General features: G+C 40.2%; 1 protein-coding gene across 4 annotated transcripts in view; it reads left to right on the top strand.

The window, feature by feature from the left end:
- spire1a (spire-type actin nucleation factor 1a) overlaps nt 1-22,782 on the top strand; it is a 43,710-nt gene that overhangs the window by 10,817 nt on the left and 10,111 nt on the right. For all 4 annotated transcript variants that reach the window (XM_053637643.1, XM_053637644.1, XM_053637645.1 and 1 more), the window contains exons 3-8: nt 8,867-9,103; nt 12,602-12,727; nt 16,665-16,739; nt 16,986-17,150; nt 18,923-19,009; nt 20,727-20,856. In XM_053637643.1, coding sequence (XP_053493618.1) covers nt 8,867-9,103; nt 12,602-12,727; nt 16,665-16,739; nt 16,986-17,150; nt 18,923-19,009; nt 20,727-20,856 — 820 coding nt within the window. The remainder of the gene's footprint in view (nt 1-8,866; nt 9,104-12,601; nt 12,728-16,664; nt 16,740-16,985; nt 17,151-18,922; nt 19,010-20,726; nt 20,857-22,782) is intronic.

The following is a 22,782-nucleotide window of genomic DNA, read 5'->3' on the forward strand; positions in this document are numbered from 1 at the left end:
TAAAAGGAATATAGTGAAAATGTACTGTTGTGGGAATTTTTTTTTACTGTTTGCTGCACATTACTGTAAAATCCCCTAAAAATCCACCACCAAACAGACTTTTCACGTTTGCCACTGCCAGCAAGCAGTTCCTGCCTGCACCACTTGTAATGTTGTTATGATACCTTCCCGTAAGCTCCTTAAACCTGAAATGGTGGAAATTCTGGTGTATTTCCTGTCTTTTTGAGACTGTTGTTTCTGGGTGATAATTGCAATTTTTAGTAAAATGGTAAATCTTAATAAGCCTGATAACAAAATTTGTTATGAACATAAAGTTGTATTGTGTGGTCTGAAGGTAGTGATTGTTTCCTGGTGTAATTCGTCTCACATCTCTCATCTCGTACCATGCTGAAAAATCCAGCTTGGATTGACCAGAGTACCATCTGCCAAAATACAGGCTATGCTGCTCAAGCTGGTAGACCCTCTATCCCAGCTGGTAAGTGCTGATCGATGGAAACAGTTTCTGAATTACTCTTACCAATGCAACATTGTAGACAGGTTGTTCTACAGACAGTAACATTAAGGCCGTTAGACAATTTCTCAGTCATAAGGAAGCTGGAAAATACCTAAAAACTTCTCAGCTGGTAGAGATGGTCCACCGGCTTGACCTGTTTTTTTGCCCTGGTAGCTGGGCAGACCAAGCTGGGTTTTTCAGCAGGGTATTAATTCATTGTTGAGTCTAGTAGGAATGCACCTTTGGTTACACGGACTACTCAAGCCTCATTACGGAACTAAGGTGCGTTTATATTGAGTGGATTGTGGAGGTTTGGCCAGCAGTCAGTCTCATAAAGCCATCACATTCTTTCCCAGAGGACCTCCAGGGCCAGCGTCAGTGGAGTGAGACGAATAGGTTTAGGTTTCGGAAGCCCACCATCACCTCCCCCTCTGACAGGATGTAGAGAGTTTGATTGAGTGTTTAATCTCTGGCTCTTCTCCCCATCAATCCCCAAGTTTTAGGAATTACTTAAAATTGTCATTTTTTTAATTTGCAGATCCATATTTTAACTTGTGTTGTTATAAAATTGAAACTGGGGTTTGCAGAAAAGCAAGAGATGAACAGATTTTGACTCCGGTTTGGTCACCTCAAGGTGAGGCGGAAAGAGATATTCGTTACAACAGAGAGCAGATCTGTATCATTGGGGTTGTGTACGAACTGAAAGGTCCTTGAATAAAAAAGCTTGGCTGAGAATTTGTCCGTACCATTTCAGTTGTATGCGGGACAGTGAGGCATCCTTGAGGGGATCAAACATCCACTCCACTCTTACATAAAACCGTTCAAGGAGCTCAGCCGAGTGTGGATTTGTGCCACGCTGTCAAAATCTCTCCTCTTGGGCTCGTTGATTTTTTTAACACCCCCCCCCCCATAAGTGCACTAGCAATGCCCCCCTTTCTGAACTTTGAGATGTCAGCCAAGGCAACACTTCTTTCCTGTGCACTATGTGTATTCTAGCATTTTCTAATAGGTCCACTGTTTTTTTTTCTTTCTCTTTTTCTTTCAAGCAGTTGAATGTCCTAGTGTGTAACATTAGCAATGCTAAGGCTAATACTGGCGCTTAAAGCTTCTGTTTGCTCTGTCAGAGCATGTAAAGCTCATAAAAAGCTTCCTTAACTGCATATATACAGTTACAGGCCTGAGCAGCTATTTGTACTGGCCTACCATAGTGAACTTCAAACATTTATGCAACACTTTGGATTCGAAATGCAGTACAGTCGCGTGTAGCTTAGCAACAAGCTAGCCAGCGGACAACAGCAAATAGCTTAGCAACAAGCTAGCTGGGTAAAGTTAGTGACAGCTCTAACGTTGATGATTTACTTTCTCAAGACCGTGATTAGTATCGTGTCTGTATTAACTGATCTAAAGCCAATACTGCTTTGTGAGCGGCCATACTGATTTGACGTCACTCCTTAAACAAAGAAGGAATTGGTAGCTGAGAAGATTTAAATTTGAATTGAGGGGGCATTTTCAGTGGTTTTTATCGGTTATAACTTACAATTACATAACTTGTAGAAATTTGCAACTTACAAATATATGCCTCGAGTGCAGCGTAACTATACTTGAGCCAGAGGTTCTGGGGGCGGAGCTTTGTGTACATCCGTGGAAATGGGGGTGGGTTCAAGGAGTTAAAAAAAAAAACCCCATTCAAATCCTGTTCGGCTCTACATCCATAACCAACCTATTCTTGACAAATTTCAACAAATCTCGCCTAATGCAAATATATAGATTCAAATATATAGATTCAAATATATAGGTTCAAATATCCAGAACACAGCAGTCTTGTGGCTCGATTTGCACCCCGCTGTTCAGTTTAGTTTCTGTCCAAATGGGCTAAACTCTGTGAAGATCCTATATGCTCATACTGTTGTGTATATTTCTCAGCTGACTCAGTATAAAGGCACAGCCATGCTAACTTAATAGTCAAAGTAGAGCAGTATGCTGGTGTGTGCGTGTGTGTGTGTATATAATTTGAACCTTGGAACTTCTCAGAGTGTGGGTTTGGTAGAGAATGAATGGTTTAAAATGGAGATTACAGCTGAAAATTTCAAATCCATTTTTTTTCCTGCCCAGACAAAGACTGGACTAAATATCTACTCTGTTACAGTTTTGAAGCAGTATACTCTTTAGTGAAATATTAGTGCTATGAACTGAAGTGGTCATTCATTCCCATGACCGGGGAAAATGCGAACGATTAACTGGAAATGATGTCAGGTGATTATGTAAAAAAAAAAAGCACATTGTTCTGTCTGAGTGGCCGTATGATGCGGCGAGGCGCTGGATGAACCCGAGTTTTGACTCTGAGCAGTGATGTCATGTGAACATAACTCAGGCCTTCTGTGTGTCTGCATTGTGCTAGGTGTCTCTGAATAGAGGGGAAAACGGTAGCCTCATGATTATTTCTAGGATTTAATGGCTGTAATATGTTGATATGAAAATTTCCTATAATATTTAACATGTTTCTCTTCACTGGAACCTTCTTAGCTTAGAACGTTAAGCAATAGGTTATCACAGCCGTGCCGATATTCAGTATAACCGCATAATTGCGAGTGTGATATTGATTTTATACTACAGTTCTGTAAACAAGAAATTAATATCGAGTGGGCATTCTCACTGTGGTTGCTGGGACTACGGTTCCCACATGCCATGCAATTCCCACATGCAGTTTTGCACTCAAGTCTCCTTTGGTGAACAGTGGACTAGTTCAACAAAGACTTCATATAAAAACCATAATGAACTTTCCTTTACCTTTACACTATCTGTTGTTATCCAGATGAGGATGAGGTCCCTTCTGAGTCTGGTTCCTCTCAAGGTTTCTTCCTCATATCATCTTTGGGAGTTTTTCCTTGCCACTGTCACCACCGGCTCGCTCAATAGGGATAAATTCACACACTTAAAATCTGTATCCCATGTTTATATGTTTCTGTAAAGCTGCTTTGAGACAATGTCCATTGTTAAACGTGCTACACAAATAAAACTGAATTGAATTGAGTCGAGTGAAACAGATCCCGAAGAAGCTTTATAGTACGTCGGCTAGCTAGCTCACACTGATCACTAGCTAGCTCACAACTCTAACGATAACGGCACAGAGAATCACTTTCAGAACGATTTTTTTTCCCAGCTGATGAACGATAAACACATCGCCAGCCAATTAGAATCCATCCTGCTTTAAAGAGCTCGAGCATTTAAAGCAGCAGACGACATAACTTGGAATAAACAGAAAGATATCGTGTGCTGGTGTGGACACTAATGCAGTTATCGTAATAGTCATCTTTATAGTTATCGTTCTTGGTGTGAACGGGCCTTTATACTAAACATAAGCTTTCTTGGAACACCGCTCGACCAATCAAATTAGTGAAGCGGAACTAACTGTTGTATAAATCAAAACTACACTTTAGTATGACTGATTTTGTCTGTGCTTCATTAAAAAGATTCACGTTGATTTACACTAATAATCGATTGCTCTAATACACTTACTCTACTACATACAGTGCATCTTCAACAAGGAAGTTTGTCTTGGGAGCAAGTCCTGGTAACATTAGCAGTAGTTAGATGATTGAGTTTCTTCTCCTCATGATGAAACAACCCAGCATCAATTAGCCACTTGGATGTGAAGAGTGATTGGTTTCTGTGCTGTTAAATGCTTTGAGGCTCTCCTGAATATGGAGAGGGGACGAGTATGAGATAAAACCCAAATTTGGGAAGTTTTCTGTTGAAGTTTAATTGGGACCAACAGTGCAGGACAAGGTACATAAGGATCTTTTTATCTTTATTTTAATCAGTATATAATTAATACCGTTTATTCTCCTCTGAAGTATGGTGAGTAATTTTAGCCATCTTTCACCTCTTGGTACGTTCACATAGTGCATCAAAACCAGAAATTCAGTCCCGAATGCTCACATGACTGAAACTGACTAGCAAAGAGATTACATAATGCTAGATAGCATTCCTCCTACAGATAACACTTTTTTATTTTTGGTATTTTTGAAATTTGTCTTGACTCTGAGGACTTAAATGACCTTGCTGTACTTATCCGCTAAAATAAATAAATAAATAAATATATATATATATATATATATATATATATATATATATATATATATATATATATATAAGTGTCAGACAGTTTTTATCCCATCTCATCATGATCCTCCCTCAGTCATTGCCTCTTATGTTCCTATCTTTCTTTCTTTCTCTGTTTTTCTGTTCTGTACTCATTACGTCTGAGTCACAAGGCCCTGAAGTAAAATTGTATGATTGAAGAAGGAAGTTTCCCTCAGCTTGTTTTATGTGTTCTCTGAGACAGAGTGTTCTTTCTTAGTTAATGGTCTGTGATGCAGTTGGTTTCTCTCTCGACTGTACAGCACGCACACTCGGGCTGGGCATTTCACACGATATGACTTTGAATTTTATAATTCATAATTCACACTACAGTATGCCTGGAAAAACGACATGACACAAAGCATTAAGCGGTGTCTGGGAATGAACCAGATCTTTCCTCCACTCAGTGGATGGTTTGCTGCATACAGTTCATGAGGGACTAAGTGCTCCCCCCCCCCCCCCACCGAGCTATGATTTTCCTATGTAGAGAAAGCAGTACTGCTTTAGAGTTTGTGCAGGCGTGCTGGAAAATTTCTCTCCATTTCATAGCACTGAATCATTTACCCACTGACCATGACACTGGGCTAAAAATACTGCACAGCTGGCGAGGGTGTTCCTGTGCCTTTTTGTCTTGAGAATTGGGATATTTTTATTAAAAAACAAAAAAAAAACCTGAGGGTGACACAACACCTCAGATTTGAAAATATGGAGTCACAAGTAAGATTTCATGTCCGGGCTATTAGTTTTTCAAAAAAATCATTATTATTCCTAGTTGCCCAGCAGACAATTCGATTCAACCAGAAAAAAATAAAACAAATCCTACTCTTTATTGACTTTCATGTTTTCTTCACTCCTCTTGGGTTGGGGGTTCAAGTCCTGCCTCCTGTGTGCGTGGAGTTTGCATGTTCTCCCCGCGGGGTCTCCTCCGGGTACTCCGGATTCCTCCCCCAGTCCAATCACATGCGCTGTAGACTGATTGGCATTTCCAAATTGTCCCTTGTGTGTGAGTGTGTGTATGTGTGTGATTGTGCCCTGAGATGTTTTGGGACCCAGTCCAGGGTGTTCCCCGCCTTGATCCCAGAGTTCTCTGGGATAGGCTTCAGGCTCCCTGCGACCCTGCGTAGGATAAGTGGTACAGAAAAATGTATGTATGGATGGATGTACAGATAATCTTTTCAGAATCAGGAACATGTGGGTATGTGGAAACACTTGTGTAAAGCTGTCGTACAATGCTCCTGCTAGCTCAACACACATTCAAATTGAAATAAAGACACTAGCTAGACTTGAACAATACAGGTTACTTACAATGTTAGTACAGAACACTATATCTCATAGCTGAAATGTTCAGGTCGATGGCACAAACACCATAACACGTTAGAAACCTTGTTACAAAAGGATAATGATCATATTTAATTTCCTAAATCTGTATTAATGTACTTAGCTAGCTAACTAGGTGGCCTTATGCTATTGCGTTACATTTGCTAGCACTTTTTTAGCTTAGTCTGTTAGGCAACCAAACATCGATCTTAGCAGCACGTTGGAGCTTTTACTTGCCTAGTGGCTTAGGTAATAAATTCGTCCATCCTTGACTTATCCCTGCGTCCAAATGGTAAATGGTTTGCATTTATATAGCGCTTTTAACCTTGGCGGTTCTACAAAGTGCTTTACACTGTTTCTCATTCACCCATTCAAATAAACACACACTCACACACCAATGGTAGCAGAGCTGCCATGCAAGGCACTAGCTTGCCATCGGGAGCAACTTGGGGTTCAGTGTCTTACCCAAGGACACTTCGGCATGTGCAGTCATGTGGGCCAGGGATCGAACCGCCAACCCTACGATTAGTGGACAACCCGCTCTACCACCTGAGCCCCAACCGCGTCCAACTTCTTATCAAACATCAAGCTCCTAAAGTAGAATCTGCGCAGTTGGTTTTAATGCAGCTATGTGGAGCTGATTAGATCTGGAGTTAGTGAATTGCAAATGACTTCAAGGTTGAATAAAGAAGTTTATCATTTGCTCAGTCACATTTGTAGGGAAATTGATTCAAGTTAATCATTGCTCCAGTTCTGTAATAAAGGTGATACAGCAACTTCATCATCACTAATGTAATGGCTGGAAATAATGGAAATAATGGAGACAGAATGGTTCAGGTGCTTTCAGGTGCATTCCTTCATGATGGAAATCGAGCCTCTTTCAGAGTATCTGTGGATTTTGGTCTCTAATTCATTGACGCCCAGCATAATTTGATTCCTTATATGAATCCTTGTTGCTGATTAGTTCAAGGAAAATTCTTTTTACAATGTGGTTCCCTTTGGAGTCCATGATTTATTTTGTAATGACCTTCGGAGTGAACTGACATGTTGGTGATTGTTGGTTAAAAGTTTCTTACATAACCCACAATGCCGTTTGATTTACCCAAAGATATTGGCGCCAATTGGATTTAGCCCTTGCTTCATCTCTATCCAAAGAGACCAGTGCAGCAGTGTTTTAGTCCTTTAACTTGTCCAGCTGTCTCATCCATACACATTGAAATTCTCAAACAATTCAACTCTCAAAGCTATTTTCATGGTATTACTGCTGTCAGTCCTATTGCGCTCGCCATCTCGTGGATCACTAACTAGTCAAGCCGTAAGTCTCTGCTCTGGTGCGTTGCATCCTGGACCTTTGAGTCAAACATTTGCTCTCTCCACACCTTCTATGTTGGATTTCTTATTAACATACGCTTTAAAATGGTGAGTGAGAAGAGATGTAGATTTTAGGAGGTAGCAACAAAACTTGACTGGAAACCTGCCAACCTCTAACTTCTCACAGGAATAGTGAAATGACAGTTTAACCGTTAACAAATTAGCTCCAGAATCCTTCCATACAATACAACATATGTATATGTTTCCTTTAACAGCTAGTGTAGTATAGTAAGTGCATAAGAGCTGTCAGCTGTGAACCTCACTGAATAATTCTACAGTCACCACACTAGCATTCCTGCTACTCTAACCAGTGATGTAAAGAGACCTGTGCTTGTCTTCATCAGCTCTGCGATTCCCTGGACAGCATCCAGTGATGAGAAATCAATTCGAAAGCCGAGAACATGCACATAGACGGACATCACGGTAGATTAGACGGATTAGATTATGCAATGCTAAATCACCAGTGGTATTTATTTTTGTTCTTTGGGGGATTAACTTCAGCACTGTGTACGAAGCATTGCTTCAAACGAGTCCTAGGAAATTGCACTGTGTGTGTCACATGTGTTTTTGTCAGAAGCATGTTTCTCACAGTAGGCATACACCCTGCTTGCCCTTCCTTTTCGGCTACTCCCTTTAAAAACAAAAAAGTTGCACAGGCTTTTGTTTGTGAGCAGTGATAACATGCTTGGGCTGGACCGCTGATCTAAATGCGATTTAGTATTTCAGCACGATTGCTTGTTGGTATTTCGTTTGCAGAGTCGAAAAAACATCAGCACGTCATTGGCCAATGTTTCGGCTGTGGAAACGTGAAACGTGGTAGTAGTTTGTTGTACACACCTTAGTGCTACGATTATTTTTATTTTATTTTTTTATGTGGGGGACAAACTCTCCACAAATATTTAGACCAGTTTTAACTTTTGAAAACTGTCTCGCAACATTGGATTCGTTCTGTAATGAAGTGCAGCAGTTGTGGCTCTTATAGAGGACGTTTTGAGAAAAGCGCCCTACTTTAAGCAGGCCAGTGTTTGGGACTTGGCTATTTTCCCCATGCAGGTTGGACAAGATCCCTCGCTTCACCTTACATGCCCTGTTCTCAAAGCACAATTTCATTAACTGGAACTGATTGCTCTTTGGTAGGGAATGTCACACCGGTTTTCTGCTCCATGTCTGTGTGTGTGTGTGTGTTTGTGTGTGCTTGGGTTTTATCAAATGTGCAGTTTAACCACTTCCACACCAAAAATAGCCTCACCCTCGCTGAGATAATTGATTGTGTTAGTACAACGTGCGTGCTGGTTTGACTGCTTGATGGCACATGATGGTAACAGAGGACATCTTTGTGTCTAGATAAACACACACTGATGGGCAGTGAAGTGGGCATATGGGTGCAACGCCCATAAAGTTTCAGTCTCGTTATATGAGTGGATTATTTAACCCTCTATCTGGTTCTTTTATCTGTATCCACTCTGTTGTTTAAGTTCTGTCACAGATTTGTATCACCTTCTTGTCCATTCTGTTGATTTGCCCATGTGTGTTTGTGTGTTGTAGGTGATCGAGTCTCTGGCCATTATGATTTACAAAGCTTTGGACTATGGGCTGAAGGAGAACGAAGAGCGGGAGCTCAGTCCTCCCCTCGAGCAGCTCATCGACCTCATGACCAACATGGGCGACACAGAGGTAGACACCTGCCCCGATGAGGGCTACGAAGCCACCGAGGAGGAGGACGAGGGAGAGGAAGAGCAGACGGATGTCTCGAGCATACGAGGTTACCGAGACATCATTACGGTAATGGATATTTCATTCAACAGAGCTAGGTGAAAAATGAAAAGATCGTGTTTGAGAGAAGCCCTTTACGATTTAAGGCCCAGTGTGTGCAACTGTGCCGAGTAGAGCTGGGAATCTCTAGGCACCTGACGAGTTTCATTTTGATTCAGGATGTGATGGTGTTTTATTTCAATAGCCCAGTTCCAAACCAAACACCAACTGTTCATAATAATTGCACAAAATTTAAAATCTGATGATATATGTATAAAATTTTATGTTGTTTTGTTTTTATTGTTTTTTATACACTTCCTTCAGAAACACCTTGTTGATTAGACAGGTCCGAAGTTATAGACCCGCCTTGTCAGAGCTGACAGGCTTCACCCTTTACTAACGTGGTGAGCAGAAAAGCATCTCGGAATGCAGAACATGTCCACTGTTGTGTCAGATTAGCCACAACAGCAGAAGACCGCATCAGGTTCCACTCATGTCAAGCCAAGAACAGGAATCTGAGGCTATAGTGGACAACTGGACACATTATTATAGGCTCATTAATATTCAAATGCAGAGGTGCCAACATCTATGGTTCAGCTGTAGCATGTACAGTTTTGACCAACAGCGGTCAGACCTAACGTGAGTAAAATTCTCCTTGTGGAAAAGCCAATTCACTGACAGTGAAATGATGCGAAAGACGCATTTGTGGTTACTTTCAGTATGTTAGACCTAGACTTCATCTAGGTGAGCTGTCAATCCACAAACTTTAGTCTCGTGAGCCAGTAGAAAAGGATTTGGATTAATAATAAGCAGGTCGTTCAGTAATAAAAGTGAAATGGGTTGTGTGTCACCATTTAGTATTATTTTTCAGTGTTTATCATATAGAGACTAGTCCATCATTTTCTGTTTTTTATATATTGAGCTATTTTGTGTTCCTCTTCAGGCAGACAAGTATATTGATTTGATTATCTCCTTTTTTGTTGTTTTTTTTTTAAATATATTTTTTATTTGGGGTGAAGTGTACACATTTACTATTTTGTATTTAAGTAATATCGCACTCGCAATCATGAGGTTCTACTGAATATCGCCACGGCTGTGATTCGGTGTAGGTACAAAGCGGCAGGCTGAGCGCTCTCGGTAATCACAGTTATGCCGATATTCAATAAACCCGCATGACCTATAATCAGTCCTTCCAGGATTTCACGATTTTGCGATTACAGAAATTAACACACACTCAAGCAAACTCCGCAATATTCTGAGGAACTTGCAACTTCTCAAATTTTGCAGATTTGGGGCAAGATGTGTCATGTGACGTCATCACAACGCACGTTCAGCCAAAACGCTCTTTGATTTTCGTGCGTCGAACATGAGTACAGCTAAAAGGTCTCATTTACCAACAAACATCACCGCGAAACAGCGTACAAAACTATTTTGGGGGGGGGGGGGGGGTGCATGTCTGGCATGCATATTTGGCTGCAGCATGCATATTTGGCTGCAGCAATCACAAAATAAAACCTCCTGTGTGAAATCCTGTACAGACTGTATAATCAAGGAATTAATATCAAGTTACTGACATTTCAGACACAATAGGGCACAAATGTTTGTTTATTTTTGCTCCACTAGTGGAAATAGATCCCAGCGAAGCCACACTCACTTTATAGCACATCGGCTAGCTGGCTAGCTATCTCGTGTTGATTTACCGTTCAAGGTGCTCTTGGTGAAATCGGCGTCCCTTCTTCCTTTTCATCTTCGTCTGTCGAGCTTTAATATTTCAAGTCAAAAAGTTATATTCCTGAAAAGTATTTTGAGCTATGTGTTCTGATGTCGCTAGCTCTACTGTAGTAACGGTTTTGAACTAGGAAGTGGAATTTTACGTGGCGGTTGTAGGAAATGTAGGCACTCTTGGACCACTGCTCGACCAATCAAATGAGTGGACCAGAACTAAGTGTGGTATAAGTTTGGATATAAACTTATAATCTGGTTGTTTATAAATTCCAATAATTCTGCCGTTAAATATCAGCTCAAGCAGTAATGATTAACATGGAGCCATCTCGTCCACTGATATATGCTCGTGGTAAATTTGAGGTTTTTCTTTCTGGGTTTTCACAATGTCATCTTTCATTTGAATTGCCACATACTATTTTTAAAGGACTACAGTTCTAGGTGTTTATTTTGATCTTGTATGTTGGGTGCTGTCTTTCATAAAGCAATGAAAATGGGTCATGCTGTGCTGCATTGATTTTGTATGCCAGACCTATTCACAACATTCATGGCATATGGTGGGGGTGTGCTTCTTCTCCAGTTTAACGCAAATGTTGCATTCTCAGATCCTCCTCAGCTATTCGTTATTCACTCATGCTCTAATCGAGTCGGTTTTGTTTTTTTCTGTAAAGTAATAAGAAGCCTCAACTGTGGCTGAACCTGTTTGCTCAATAAACCGTGCAGCGTGGTGGGAAAAGTGTGTTATGTACACAAGGTTGTGTATACTGGGTTTTTAAGGCTGTATACAAGTGATCCGAGTTGAATTGAATTAACTGTATATCGGCATTTAGTTCTCCAATCGAGTGACACAAGACAGCGATAATCTTAAAGTCAAAGCCGGCTTTATTTTAATTACAATAATGATGAAACGAGGTAGCGAGGCCTATAGTGCTACGTTACACGCATTTAAAACAGAATGACAGACGTGGGTGATGTGGCTGGAATTACCGAGTCACTGTTGCACTATGAAGATCAGTGGGATCGTGTACGCTGAACAAGGAAGCAAGAACTCAAGACAATTGATTGAGGATCTTAATTTCCTCATCTTGGTTTGTGTTTTTCATGCATACAGACACATGGTTGTGAACGTATTTTAAAGTGAGCAGCTCTTCCTGGAACAAAACAGACAGCAGAAAAGGGTGTAAAGATCATTTCCATTGTCAATAACGCTGCTGTTTGTGAGCAGTGACATTCCCTGATACTTGAGCTCTTGGGGAAAAAGATTTCAGACATTCCTGGACAAGGCGGAGCACAGGGTTAGGTGTGCGCAAAAATGTCATTTGGCCAGTTGGAGGTGTTTATGATTTTTTTTTTGTTGTTTTAATGTTTCATGTGCAGTCTATGTTTAGACTTGCCAGTCCTTGGCTTTGGGTTGGGTTTTCATGAGAATAGTTTAGTTACAGCTTGTCTATCTGAACAAATTGTGATTGAGCTAGTGTACATAGTTAGAAGATTAATTAATTGTTAGCATTCACCATCAAATGATTTTTCCTAGCAAGACAATTCTTACTTTTATTTCACGTTGTCCTGAACAGATCTTCTTCTTCTCCCCCCTCCCACCCCCCATATTGAACCCACATATGAGCTGTGCGCTTTCAGTTATCAAAAACTACAGTAATATATATTTAACACTGAACTTGTAGAGGAAAAACTCAATATGTGTCAAGTGTAAGGGTTTGATTAGAGTCGTTCTCATCTGTTCCTCATTACATCAAAACGATGGATCTCATCATAGATTTGAGTGTGTCAATCATTTTCTTTCTTCAGCTGTGCACATCCCACCTCCCGAGTCCATCAGACGCTCCCAACCACTACCAGGCTGTGTGCCGAGCGCTGTACGCCGAGACCAAGGAACTCCGGACCTTCCTGGAAAAGATCAAGAATGCCAGAGAGGTGATTCTCTAGACCTTGTTATATTTCTGTCTGCACACTGCAACATTTCCCCATGTATACCTTCTAAAATCATTCCCGTCCTACGTTCGGACTTCGCTCAACACTCATTTGTAGGCGGCTAGAGAGGTAAAAAGTGAAGTTAGAAAAAGAACTTTAAAGCACAGAGCTGTGCTTCCTGTAGTGAGGGTCGGTAAGAGATTTAAAAGGTTATTCTTTATAACTGATTTTTATGACAACCTCCAGTTACTCAGCATTGCATCAGTTGAGAAAAAAATGCATGTCAGGACAACTGTTTCCAAACTATACTCTCGATAGGAACTGTGGTATGTTTGAAAAATCCAAATTATATAAGAGATTCTACATTATTTTGAAATCTTTATTTAGCCCAAAAAGTTGTTTAATGTGTCTGGATGTTACATAAAGGGGTGATGACAGACATTGAGATTATTCCTTCAAAATTAAATTAAGGTAAGAGAACATACATTTTTTTCATAAGGATTAAAACACGACAAGGCGTCCTGGAAATAGGAAAGTAATCAAGGAAAATGTGTTACTGCTGCCACCCTGATTTGGATTATTTTCTTAACATAGCATTAGCGCTGCAACAACTAATCGATAATAATCGTTGTCAACGAATCTCATTATGGATTAGTTGGTCTGGCGCGGCACGGGGTGCGTTTGCTCATTACGTTACTTCTGTTCCGAAAACACACTTGGGAGATTAAATACTAAAGTCGTGTCCCAAATGACGTACTATACACTTACACTATGTACTCCACCATCTAGTGTATGAATTTTAGAAAGGTAATATCATCTCAAATAGAACACTAGCATTTATTTTACTAACCGGAAGTATGAGCCGCTTCCTAGTCGACGGCGCATGACGTCATACGCGTGTAATGTTACGCCGCTAGCTTTAGCCTAATACCCAGAGTCACTGACAATGACTTTCTTCAGTTTACTGTTTATATACTTAGTTATATAATTAGTTAATATTATATAAGTATTTATGCATTATTTTTATGGATACACAAAAAGCACTGATAATTAATCTACAGTCCTAAATGAATAATATATATGAATAAATGAATATTCTGGTGTGCGTGTGTGTATATTGGGTTCTTTTCAGTCTTATATAATTGGACAAACAGTTGAGTAACGTTTTAGTCTGAAGTTTATATTTGTAACACTCAGTTTGTGGATTTTATTTTAAATAAATAAAAATGGTACTGAAAGTTTGCTCCCCCATCCAATTAATCGATTAATCGGGGAAAAAATAATCGGCCAACTAATCGATAGTTGCAGCATCTCCTGAAGCATTATATTCCTCTTAGAGCACAGCAATTTGTTAGCGAGTTATTATTTTTTTAAATCTGTTTTTAAACATTTAACGCTGTGGAACGTCCACGAGACAAGTTCGTTCCTGTTATCACTCACTATAAACAGTCGTTTCCTCACCAGCTTCTTTTTCTCTTTCCTGAGAGTGATAGGAAAAAACCAAACAAACCCAACAACGTTACTTGCTACGTTACAGAGAATTTGGAAAGTCCTGAAAACTTTCCCATGGTGGAAAAAATACTGAACGTTATAAAGCACTGACACTGGAGACTCCTTCCATACATGTTACATAAACATCTACTTGCAGAAAGCTTCGCCATCTCAACGTTTGTGCATTTTTCTTTGTTGAGTAACAACTTTTAATATTCCGTTTATTATTAGGTTTAGATTATGTGGAATGTCCACCATAAAAGTCTCTGTGTATGAGTTGTTACGATAGAAAAGATAACGTGTGAAAATGTGCGCATTAATATAAATTTGAATCACAGCTGGAACTGCTGTCAGAGGTGCTGTTACAGATAATGAACCCACCATGTCCTATTTGAGAATTCAACAAATATGAAATCGAAATAATTTCACAGCATTTTGTCTTTCAAGACCATCATTAGTACTTCCTGTGGAATTCTTTGCATCTCTAGGTAAGAAGGGAAGCAGCATGCTTAGCGTGTGAGTCAGACTAGTGTAAAGCTCGCCTCTCTATCCCACCTGGGGTTAAAATTCTTCAGCCTGGATTAGTGTGAGGTTTTCCCTCCACCACTCCAACAGTTGTTTGCCAAGGGCTTGGCCCATTATGTGCCCTCATGACTACTCCCAACACAGACACCAAGGAGTCTCTCATCCACGCTCACGTCATGGGTTTGTGTGTGCTGGGTGTGTCGCCTCGGCCTATTTTAAAACTATCTATCAACTCTGTCTCTTGCCTAACAGAGTTCTGCTTACAGTACTTCACTGAGTAGCCTTGAAATGACTCAGTATTGCACAGAACCAAACGATACCAAGTTGGCATGTCTGTAAGCACTTAAATCTTAAAAATGTCTGAGTATATTAGGGCGACTTCATTTTTTGAAATCATTTTTGAAACATTGAATCTAAGAAAAAAAACATTACCGTTACTAACAATTTATTCATTCAGATGAAGTGTGTCAAAAATACATAAGTACATTTTATTTAAAATTTTTATTTATAAGAATTAAATAAATATTTATAACTGAATAGTAATAATATTGTTATAACTCCCAGCTCTAATTTACACATTAATACAAAGATAATAAGGTTTCTGAAGTATTTTAATGATATTATAACATAAATTGTAGTTATGGTGATCTGGGACATTTAAATGCTGTTTTTAAGTTGTCTGAAACCTGCATGCAAGTTGTAGTGAAGGATGTAGTAGATTGTAATAACTTGATCAAAAAGTCTTATTTATTTATTTATTTACAAAATCAGACCGCATTGAATTCCTTCACGTAACATCAGCCATAAAGTAAACCATAAGGGGTTTTATAGCCAGTGTGGAAGGAGATTAGTGTATGACTAGCAATCACTAATGTATGACCCACCATGTGATTCAAACCAAATATTATGACTACGTTAGATAAACTAGCAAACCGATCTCGGGTTGCATCACGAATGCGGATCGCAGCCCAGAGGCACATGTGGGCGAGATGGAATCTACTGCCATGGCTTTAGAGAAAGAAGAAAAGACACAGCAGAGATGCTAAATATTGATGGAGGAGCTGTGAAGCCAGTGAATTGGCAGTCTCTGTCTCTCAGGGTTTCACTGTGAATCCCCTTAGTGGGAGTGATGTGAAGTGACGAATGCTCACCATTCTGCAGTGTTTCTGATGAAACATGAGTCTGTGGTAGGAAAACTATATCCTGTACTGAAGTGAACTGCTGCATGTGTTTCGAGTGCTCTTGAAATGAACTGCCTTGAAACGTGTAGCATTAATCGATGTGTTGCCGTAATGTCCAGTCATCTTTAAATGTTCTGTTTTCGCCACGTTGTCACATCACTACTGAGACAAGAAAAATGAAATCTGTGAAAGTTTGTGAAAATGCTTCCCCTTTTTCAATGAGCTGCCTTCAGTTAAATAAACTGCATAAATGCAGCAGATGATCTATGGAGGCTTTAGGAAAATGGACTCGCTGAACTGCAGCCAGTTTTTTTTTTTTTTAACGTTGATCAGGTTGAGTGCTCGGTTCGATCTGCTGTAATACTTTGCTGGATCACTGCTTTAGGAGATCATGATACAGTAGAACATTCATATATTTTATCACTCATAATCATCATCACATACATTGCTGTGGTGAATCTTTGGAGTTGATCATCCACAACAGTTAATGTTGCCCTCTTAATTGACTTACTGTGGTTTATTTGCCAAGGCAGAAGTTCAGGCAGTTAAAATGCTACAGTACATTAACATCGTATCGATTATGTCGCAAAAGTTCAGACTGTTGAATGGTGAGCAAGCCCTCAATCAGTCCTACTCCCACGTTCCAAAAACTCAGGATGCTTAATTTGACAAATGCATTTTGGCAAGCTGTATCCCTAAATCCTGTCACACAGATCACCTTTTCCTTTTTCTCCCCCCTTTAGAATTTGCGGCGCATGGAGGGAAAAACTCCCGAGGAACCTGTCGAAGACCTGAACGAGCTGCAGAATGACGACTGGGTAAAACCGTGCTTTCCACAATGAGCTTAAATATAGAAACTAGACTAGGGTTCAGTGCTACCTACAGTATGTGAGTGTGTTGTGTATTGGTGTAGAGGTTTAGAGTGAGTCATAGCTCTGTATCATGTGTGTGTAGGTGTCAGGTGTTGGCTGAGTTGTTTATAGACACTTTTCTACATAAAACTAGGCAACAAATGTGCCTTTTTTATCTTTTTTGGGTGATGTTTGCATTCCTGTGCCATGCAGGCTTGTTTCTGGGTGCAAGTGATGAGGGACCTGAGAAACGGTGTGAAGCTGAAGAAGGTGCAAGAGCGCCAATACAACCCACTGCCCATCGAGTACCAACTCACTCCCTACGAAATGCTCATGGATGACATTCGCTCAAAGCGCTACAAGCTCCGCAAAGTCATGGTGCGTACGTCGTATGTGGGTGGTGCTTCCAGGCTTTAGCTTGATACTTCATGAAAGCAAAGTTATGTTGTGTTGCTAATATACAGAGTACGGACGTAAAAAAAAAAAAATGACACAAAGGTTGATGTCATGCTAGAAACTTGTTCTGTGAGACAAAAGAATCGACAATAATAAATTTAATGATGATTCCGTGGTTCATTCATTCATTCAGACGGGCAGGTCTTATTTTCATCTGTATGCAAAGCGATGAGCACGCTGTTATTTCCTGACCTTTGAATGTGCATTTTGGTCATTTCGTTCCGTACACACCTCACATTCCATCTGAGGCAACTATGTATAAATTACCTATGCGTAAATGGTCATCAGCGACAGGGTGGCGTGATGATACCCGACCGTGTGTGTTACCACCCTGAAGTGGATTATTATTAGATGATTATTCATCTAATAGTGTTTTATTCCTCTTAGACCTCAGTAAAAATACCAACAATTCCATTTTAAACAATATATTAAAGAATGGCACGTCATACTTTTGATCCTTTTATAGATGTGTTTAACGTACATCCCTGAAACAAGTTCCTGTTCTCGTGCTCTGTTCTTTTCTCTTTCTTAATTAAAGACCAAAAATGCCTTGTCATGTTACCTAGAAACCGCAAAAACAACATTTTCCTCTGTCTTAAAGGCTTTTTCACGTCTGAAAACTTCGTTACAAACGGCCGAAACGGCGAAATAAACCTGTCCTTGAAGAAAACTTGTGCGTATCGACTAATACACACGTCTGTACGAATGATAACGCATCAGAACAAGCGCGTTAATATAAACCTGCCGTGGCTTATAACTACTATCCGAGCCATGCTGTTGTAGAAAACACAGTCGATTCTATAAGGAGCTCTTGAACGAGATCCATTCTGTATTGAATGCACGTACGTATCCTCTCATCTGGCGCGCCATCGGTGCCGCTGCTCTATGAGCATCATGCTTGTTATGCACCTGTTTCGAGAAATTTCTGCTCTTATGGGCTGAGAAGATGAATTAATCAGGACACCCTTCTAAGTTTATTCCACTTTGCCCAAAGATATTCCTACATTCGTGTATTTGGATGTGTCCTCATGTCCACGACACATAGAAGCAAATTTAAATGTTTATTTTACCGATACATTTAATATTGGTCTTGCAAATGTAATTGTAATTTGTCCTGTTCGTGTTCTCGGAATGTAAGCACAGACTCTCCGACCTTTCAGTTTTTCAGGTCAAACCGGGAAGGCCACTTTTCCTTTTTTGTTTTTTCTCTGCATGACTGGCTGAGGCGGAGTCCTTTATACGATACGGTTCACTTTTATTGCTGTGTGTTTATATCCAGAGTAGTGTTTACTCGGCTTATCAGAAGATGATGGCTGGACATTTTAACAGCATCTGCCACAGGAAAGTTTGAGGCTCTGTAATGAATATGAAATGAATTAAGTGGAAATAGTAAAAGCCTGCAGAGATCTGTCATGTCATGTCATGCTGTTTGTCTGGATGAAATACTTTTGTTTCATTCCGTAAACGAACAATGCAATCCTCTGAACCATAAGAATGCATAGCAGACAAACCTGTTAGGTCAAAGGTCTAAATGACATGTACTTTCTTTTCCTATTGAGCAAAATCTCTTTATGACGACCCTGTCCATCTGTGCAGTGTGTTAATATGATATATATATATATATGAGAGAGAGAGATAGAGAGAGAGAGAGATCTGACCTGTGACTTATTTCCCTGCCTCTCTCTGTGTTTCAGGTGAATGGCGACATTCCTCCAAGGTTAAAGAAGAGTGCACATGAGGTCATACTGGAGTTTATACGTTCCAGACCTCCTCTGAATCCAGTTAGTACACAAACACACATACACCCAAACACGGTATTAAAAATGTGAAATGTTTAACATGTTTTTGGACCTGTAATAATCTTCTCATTTTAATGCTACCATATAACTGGGGTTCTGAAACTTTGTACAATAAGTGACCCATTTAACTGTTATTTTATTAATATAATCCAACTCTTCAAAATGTGTAGAATAACATTTCTGCTCATTCACTGGAGCTGTTCATGTTTTATCCCTGAACTTTTCACAGGCTACTTGTTTTTAAGTTTTTGAGTTATTTTGAGGTTTGGATTAATCCCATCAAAAGCGATCAGTCAAAACAGGCTAATATCTATAAGAAGTTATTAATATACACTTGCCAGTCACTTTACTAGGAACATCTGTGCAACTGCTCATTCATGAAATTATCCATTCAGCTAAAATCATGCAGATACAGGACAAGAGCTTCAGTCTATGGTCACATGAGACAGTGCGTTCTGAGATGCTTTTCTGCAAATCACGGTTGTAAAGAGTGATTATTTGAGCTATTCTAGCCTTGGTATCAACTCGAAGCAGTCTGGCTGTTCGACTCTGAACTCTCTCATCACCAAGGTGTTTTTGCCCATAGAACTGCTGCTTACTAGATGTTTCCTTTTCTTCACACCATTCTGTGTAAACTTTAGAGACTGTTGTGTGCGAGAAAATCCCAGGAGTTTCTGAAATACTCAAACCAGCCCATCTGGCACCAGCAACAACCATGCCACTGAGTTCAGTCACGGAGATCACACCTTTTCCCCCATTCTGGCATTTGATGTGAACGTTAACTGAAGCTCTTGACCTGTATCTGCATGATTTTATGCATTGCGCTGCTGCTACATGGTTGGTTGATTTGGATAATTGCACGACTGAGCATGTCAAGGCATTGTGCACAGACACAAAGTGGGGGAAAAAGAGCAGACTCTGAGCCAAAAACAAAAGGAGAGTAAGTCAGTTCTTACCAAAAGCGTTTCTGAAGTTAAGTGCTTTCGAATTTCGAATAGCTGTCCGAGGTGAGATTTTTATTATAAAGGAGACATTCACTCGTGGGTCTAAACTGATACGTTAGAAAGCATTTTGCATCAGTGTCTGTTGCGAACTATTATGTGTGAGATTTTTAATGTACTACACGACCACTCAGCGTTTGGCTGAAAGCTGGTCGACGCAAAGCATCGTAGTTATGTACATGTAGTTATGTACTTCTTGAAGGACAGCATGCGAGCGTGTCAGTGTATCTCTGATTGTCACGCTTACCCATAAACCACCTCTCTGTGTAATGACTCAGACAGGAAATCATGCTTTAATACAGAAGTATACATCAGCCTTTACACTGTGATTGGCAATATTGCCATGGAATAGATCTGGCTTGTATCTTCATTTCATGCTCTGCTCTGATCTGATTTATTTTTTTGGCCCAGAGCACCTCAGCTCTGCTCATTTTCCATAAAAGTCTGTATCACCATATAATAAATTAAGGAAATGGAAGGACTATGTCACTATTTCTTCACAATCGCAATTCATCTCTCAGGAAGCAGAAGGCTCTAAAAATTACAAACCACTTCTCTGGCTTGTCTACCAGTTACTCAAGAGTATATTTGTACAGATGAGTTTCTGTCAGCCAAAACACAGCTTTTAAAATGTCTTTTTCATGTTTTGTTTTTTTCCCCCTATCTGACCTGCGATTTCTGTGCTAATGTGTATTAAGGTCGCAGCACGTAAGCTGAAGCCTCATCCTCAAAGACCCCCGAGCCTCCATGAGCGAATCCTAGAGGAGATCAAAGCCGAGAGGAAGCTGAGGCCTGTTTCTCCTGACATGATCCGCAGGAACCGGCTCGGTTAGTGTTCTCCCACGAAACTAAAAAAAACCCCACGTATTTTACCTTAGATGAAATGTAATACAGTCAAGTTTATGTGCTGATTCTTTAATGAATGAACAGTACATGCATAAAAGCACAGATGTTTGCGACATACTTGTTCTTGTGTTTCATAATCAAAACTTGGCTAAGACGTAAAGTATAGAGAAGAATTCATGCGAATTGCGTGAAACGCGAGCGTTACAGTGGGAGTTATGCGACACAATGACCACGTGACATTCCTTTTCAGTAGTATCAAATGTGCCAGATTGTAAAGTAAAGCCTTATTAAATTGTTTTTACTTTGATCTACTGCAAAACAATATGGGTGGATTAGCAGAGCTTTAAATGTGGAGGGATAAAACTTGATCTCTCACAACCCGAGCAATTGCCTCCGATTAGTTTCTCAAACGCAACCTAAATTCATTAGAACACTTGATTTGTGTTTTACATGTTCTTTAAAAAGTAAGGTGTACATTGCATTTCCTGTTTTTCTGCTGTAATGCTTGCGTCCCGTATCAATGTCACGCAAATTTCTATTAGTAGCCATGGAAATGTCATGATGCTTATTAAGACGTGGGTGTATAAGGAGAATTTGGACAGTACGTGTGACCGTGTGCTATTGCTCATGGCTCTGCTGCAGCCTCACAATCCACTCAGATTTGGATGTCTGTTATTTAGGCATGGCTTCTTTCCTCTACGCAAATGCGCCATCCTTCCGTTGCTGCTTATTACTTCTCACAAGAAGCATCTGATTTTCATTCTGTTTGCTTTCTCAGTTGGTAAATCCCAATTATTGTTGATGGCAGTCATTTTCATTCATTTCCTGAGAGCATGCTTTAGTTGGAGCATTCTCTTCAGGCTTTTTATTTTTGTCGTTATAAACAACACATGGTGCATGGTGTATTTTCCACCTGTTACTGCTCTCGACTGCTTTAAACAAGCAGATTTGCAAACAGCCATCCATCCATTTTCTGTACCACTTATCCTACACAGAGTCACGGGGAGATTGGAGCCTGTGGTACACCCATTGGTACCTACCCATTCCAGGGCACAATCTATTCACACCCATTCACACACTACAGACAATTCAGAAAAGCCAATCAGCCTACAGCGCATGTCTTTGGACTGGGGGAGGAAAGCGGAGTACCTGGAGGAAACCCTAAAAGCATGGAGAGAACATGCAATCTTTGCACACACAGGAAGGAGGCGGGGCTCCAAACCCTACCCCCGGAGGTGCGAGGCAAGCGTGTTAACCACTAAGCCACCGTGCCCCCCTGAAAACGTACATAGACACAAAACTCATACACACACATACTGTATAATATGGATTTAAACATTCTCAAAGCCAACGGAATATCATTAAGCCCTAAACTAAAAATAAAAACTGTACTGGCATTAAATTTGCATTCGCACCTTAATTAGAAAACTAAATAAATGTTACAGCTGAACTGTTTCAAAAAATTTCATTTCATCAGCAGTTGTGTTTTTCCTCCCCAATTTGGTCACCAGCCAATTCCCACCCACCATCCAGCTCACCCCCATCATGCAACAGCTACCAACCGTGGAGGCTGAAGGCAAACATGTGCTTCCTCCAAGACACGTGACGCCAGCCAACCTCACCTTTTTCTTTTCCGAACTGCCGCATACGTGAACTCGCAGACAGCTGTGATTGGCTAGTGTCGCTGTGATTGACAGGAGAGAAAGACGACGCCATAAGACAGCATGAGCAGTTCTGCTCCCTTGGCTCCCGTTGTGATTACATTGATCATGTCATCAATAGAATTTTTGTTCACTTCTTTCATGACCGTAGAGTTGTTACTCTACGTTCACTCCAGCATGCGACAAATTATACAAATTAGGTATGAAGCAATACAGCAACAAATCCAAGCGATTGGCTGGAACAATT

The sequence above is a fragment of the Ictalurus furcatus genome, chromosome 12, assembly GCF_023375685.1.
Source record: "Ictalurus furcatus strain D&B chromosome 12, Billie_1.0, whole genome shotgun sequence".
NCBI classification, from domain to species: domain Eukaryota; kingdom Metazoa; phylum Chordata; class Actinopteri; order Siluriformes; family Ictaluridae; genus Ictalurus; species Ictalurus furcatus.